Raw genomic sequence first — 3,726 nt, forward strand, 5'->3', positions numbered from 1 at the left:
AATAGCTTGGGGATGGGTATCATTTTAGTGAAAGCGAGTTGCATTTGGATTTTGTAAAAAAGGAAAATAACAAAATTACTATCTGAAAACTGAAATTAACGTTATCCATTATTTAATATTGGAAGCACCGTTAATTTCTCTTCTCTTTTAGAATTGGAGCATATTAGTTAGGGAGCAAATGAAAACTAAATTATATTAAAAATAAGAATAAAAAAATAGGGAGAAAAGAGTTGTATTGTGTTGTTCCTCCGTTAATTTCTCAAAATTTCTCACTAAATTTAAATAAAGGGAAAAAATGACAAGATGAAATCCAACGGTCCAGATTCACTGTGAAGCTTGTTATATTCAACTGTGTTGTGTGTTTAGGCTCACTCAGAGACTCTCTCTTTCTCTCTCTCACGTTCGCTCTCTCGCTCTCTTCTCTTCTCCTCCGCATTTCCAAAAGGTAATCATCGATCTCTCTGCTCTGAATCTCATTTCATGTCTCATCGTTTTCTCATTTCAATCCATCGGAAAAACCGTTGTCATTTTCGTGAATCAGCATTCGGTGTTTTTATCTGTTCGTTTAGCATTTTTAGTGCAATGTGCGTGAATCTACGTTTTCAGATTTGGATTTGGATTGGTTAATTAGGTCATAGTTGTTTAGATTTGTTCTGGATGTGACTAGATCTGTCATGTTAGATTGCATTGCGTCATCTTTCTAGGTTGATTTGTAGCTCGAAATCGAGGATCGCATTCTCTGCGTTTGGAATAATGTGACTATGCATTAGAAGAACTGAATGAAAATTGAAATTGGACCTGATTTACATATTATTAATTATTTTGTGGATATTTTTTGAAATCAATATCTCGATAACTGTATCTGATTTGTCTTAATTCGGGAGTGAGTAATTGATGTCTTCTATGTTGATTTTGTTTCTTTTTTTGAAAAAAAAAATGATTCAGTGAAATACGAAAGGGGAAATGTGTAATTGGATGATCGATCACTCATGCATTCTTATTATTTTAATTTAATTTAATTTATTCAAATGAAAAAGAAGGATAAATGCATTATTGGTTGATAGATCACTCATGCATTAGCTTTTCCCAGATGCTAACTTTGTTTGTAGAAATGGTGCATTTGTGTTGATGAATGTTGGTTATTTATGCAGCATATATCATTAAAAGATGGCAGAAGCCGAGGACATTCAACCTCTTGTTTGTGACAATGGAACTGGAATGGTTAAGGTACGATATAGATAAAATTGTGTGTTTGGATTAGCTTATTTTGAAATCCAAACAAGATGGATCTATTTTTCATAATGTTTTTCAAGTTACTCTTTTTTGGGGGCATTAACATTGCTATGGTTAATCCGAGATAAGAATGAGATTGGATTTGCAAATGTATCTGTTTTCAGGCAGGGTTTGCTGGAGATGATGCCCCACGTGCTGTGTTTCCCAGTATTGTTGGTCGTCCCCGTCACACTGGTGTGATGGTTGGCATGGGCCAAAAAGATGCTTATGTTGGTGATGAAGCTCAATCCAAGAGAGGTATTTTGACTCTCAAGTATCCAATTGAGCACGGTATTGTTAGCAATTGGGATGATATGGAGAAGATTTGGCATCATACCTTCTACAACGAGCTTCGTGTGGCCCCCGAAGAGCATCCAGTTCTGTTGACTGAGGCTCCTCTTAACCCCAAGGCAAATCGTGAAAAGATGACCCAGATCATGTTTGAGACTTTTAATGCCCCTGCTATGTATGTTGCCATTCAGGCTGTTCTTTCACTGTATGCTAGTGGTCGTACAACTGGTAAGCAATTCTTGAAAATTGTTCGGTTATGATTTGGGTTGGGTTGTTGTATTTTGACTTTTTGAGCATATTTGCAGAGCTGAGATTGTGACAAAATGATATGACAACATGCACCTACCATGGGATAAACTTGGTCATAGAAAATTGTTCAAAACTATAAATTTCTTCCTCAACCAAGAGGGGCACCTCTATTGTGGATATATTCATTGTTCCATAAATGATTTTTTTCCTTCTTTTTGCAGGTATTGTGTTGGATTCTGGTGATGGTGTTAGCCACACAGTCCCCATCTATGAGGGTTATGCCCTCCCACATGCTATCCTTCGTCTAGATTTGGCCGGTCGTGACCTGACTGATTTCTTGATGAAGATTCTGACTGAGCGTGGTTACTCATTCACCACCTCAGCAGAGCGTGAAATTGTGAGGGATATGAAGGAAAAGCTGGCTTACATTGCCCTCGACTATGAGCAAGAGCTGGAGACAGCCAAGACCAGCTCCGCAGTGGAGAAGAGCTACGAGTTGCCTGATGGACAGGTCATCACCATTGGCGCTGAGCGTTTCAGGTGTCCGGAGGTCTTGTTCCAACCATCCATGGTGGGTATGGAAGCAGCGGGTATTCATGAGACAACATACAACTCCATCATGAAGTGTGATGTTGACATAAGGAAGGACTTGTATGGTAACATTGTCCTTTCTGGTGGTACAACCATGTTCCCTGGCATTGCTGACAGGATGAGCAAGGAAATCTCCGCATTAGCTCCCAGCAGCATGAAGATTAAGGTGGTAGCACCACCCGAGAGGAAATACAGTGTCTGGATCGGTGGTTCCATCTTGGCATCCCTCAGCACCTTCCAGCAGGTTTGTCCTGTTCTTTGGTTCTTCATTTTTCCCTTTGAGATAAATGCCATTGATGTGTATGATTGCTGAAAAGTGAAAATTTTTCTTTTGATTGCAGATGTGGATTGCAAAGGCTGAGTATGATGAATCTGGACCATCAATTGTTCATAGAAAGTGCTTCTAAGATGTTGAAGGAAGAGAGAGACTGCTGTCTTGTTCCTCAGGAAGAAGTGCCGCTTTGTAACCCTTTTTTATATTCTAGCTTTTGTTATCCGTTCATGTTATTCTCTGGAGTGGATTTGGAGAAGGCGAGGAGTTGATTTTCAAAATGGTCCAATTCTTTTTAAGTACTGTTATATATTTGATAAGTTCTTTTTTGACATTCATTATGCGTATGAGATTAGCTGAGACTATCCAGTATCCAATGAACTAAAGCTTGCGTGCCCTCTTTATGCTTAAATTATATCCTCTTCCTTTTTGAGTTTCGTATTTTTCTCTCTTGGCAAGCAAAGGCGATTGGCTAATGGCTAATGGATATTAGGGCTAAGTTTGATATCATTTCTTCTGTGATCAATGCACAAATTAAGAAAGTTCAAAATGGAAATGAAATGCTTGCCGACCGGATATGTTTATGCCTAGTTTCCAAGGGAAGTAAATCTGGCAAAATAATTTGAATTAAACTATCCCTACCCAAAAATAAGAATAGATTAAAGTATATAGATATTAACTCAGATAACATACAGAGAAATATGAGCTGATTTAATGACCAGAAGAAGTGGCAAACTGTTTCAATTTTGATTTGCTTAAAACAGCCTCCATGCACATTTATTTTTTAAATGACAAGTTACTATGAAAACATAGATGTTGAAATAAAGTTTGAGTGGTTGATTACTCATTTACTGCCATATACAATATACTCAATAGTTTCCTTTAAGAGCTTGAGGGGGAAGCCTATGCTCCACATTGAATGCAAGAAAGGATCATCCAATTTTTTTGGGCTAGTCATACCAACTAACCATTATCCTTATTTGCTACGCCAAGTCTTTATTACACGATTGCTTCACGTAGCACATTATGAACACTAAGCAAATGAGTAACTG

At 37.8% G+C, this 3,726-nt stretch overlaps 1 protein-coding gene across 1 annotated transcript; it reads left to right on the forward strand.

Annotated features, from left to right (window-relative positions):
* The first annotated feature begins 340 nt into the window (after positions 1–340).
* On the forward strand, positions 341–3,086 carry LOC130980048 (actin-1). Its single transcript, XM_057903647.1, has 5 exons — positions 341–445; positions 1,152–1,227; positions 1,398–1,791; positions 2,034–2,647; positions 2,745–3,086. The coding sequence occupies exons 2-5, from the start codon at positions 1,168–1,170 to the stop codon at positions 2,808–2,810; spliced, it is 1,134 nt and encodes a 377-aa protein (XP_057759630.1). The 5' UTR covers positions 341–445; positions 1,152–1,167; the 3' UTR covers positions 2,811–3,086.
* Positions 3,087–3,726: the final 640 nt, after the last annotated feature.

Source organism: Arachis stenosperma, chromosome 5, assembly GCF_014773155.1.
Source record: "Arachis stenosperma cultivar V10309 chromosome 5, arast.V10309.gnm1.PFL2, whole genome shotgun sequence".
Classification (NCBI taxonomy): Eukaryota; Viridiplantae; Streptophyta; class Magnoliopsida; order Fabales; family Fabaceae; genus Arachis; species Arachis stenosperma.

Excerpts from the sequence above, each read along its gene's own strand:
- LOC130980048 (XM_057903647.1), top strand. The coding sequence starts at position 1,168 with ATGGCAGAAGCCGAGGACATTCAACCTCTTGTTTGTGACAATGGAACT. Across the intron at positions 1,792-2,033 it reads TGCTAGTGGTCGTACAACTG|GTATTGTGTTGGATTCTGGT; the intron begins GTAAGCAATTCT and ends TTCTTTTTGCAG. Across the intron at positions 2,648-2,744 it reads CCCTCAGCACCTTCCAGCAG|ATGTGGATTGCAAAGGCTGA; the intron begins GTTTGTCCTGTT and ends TTTTGATTGCAG.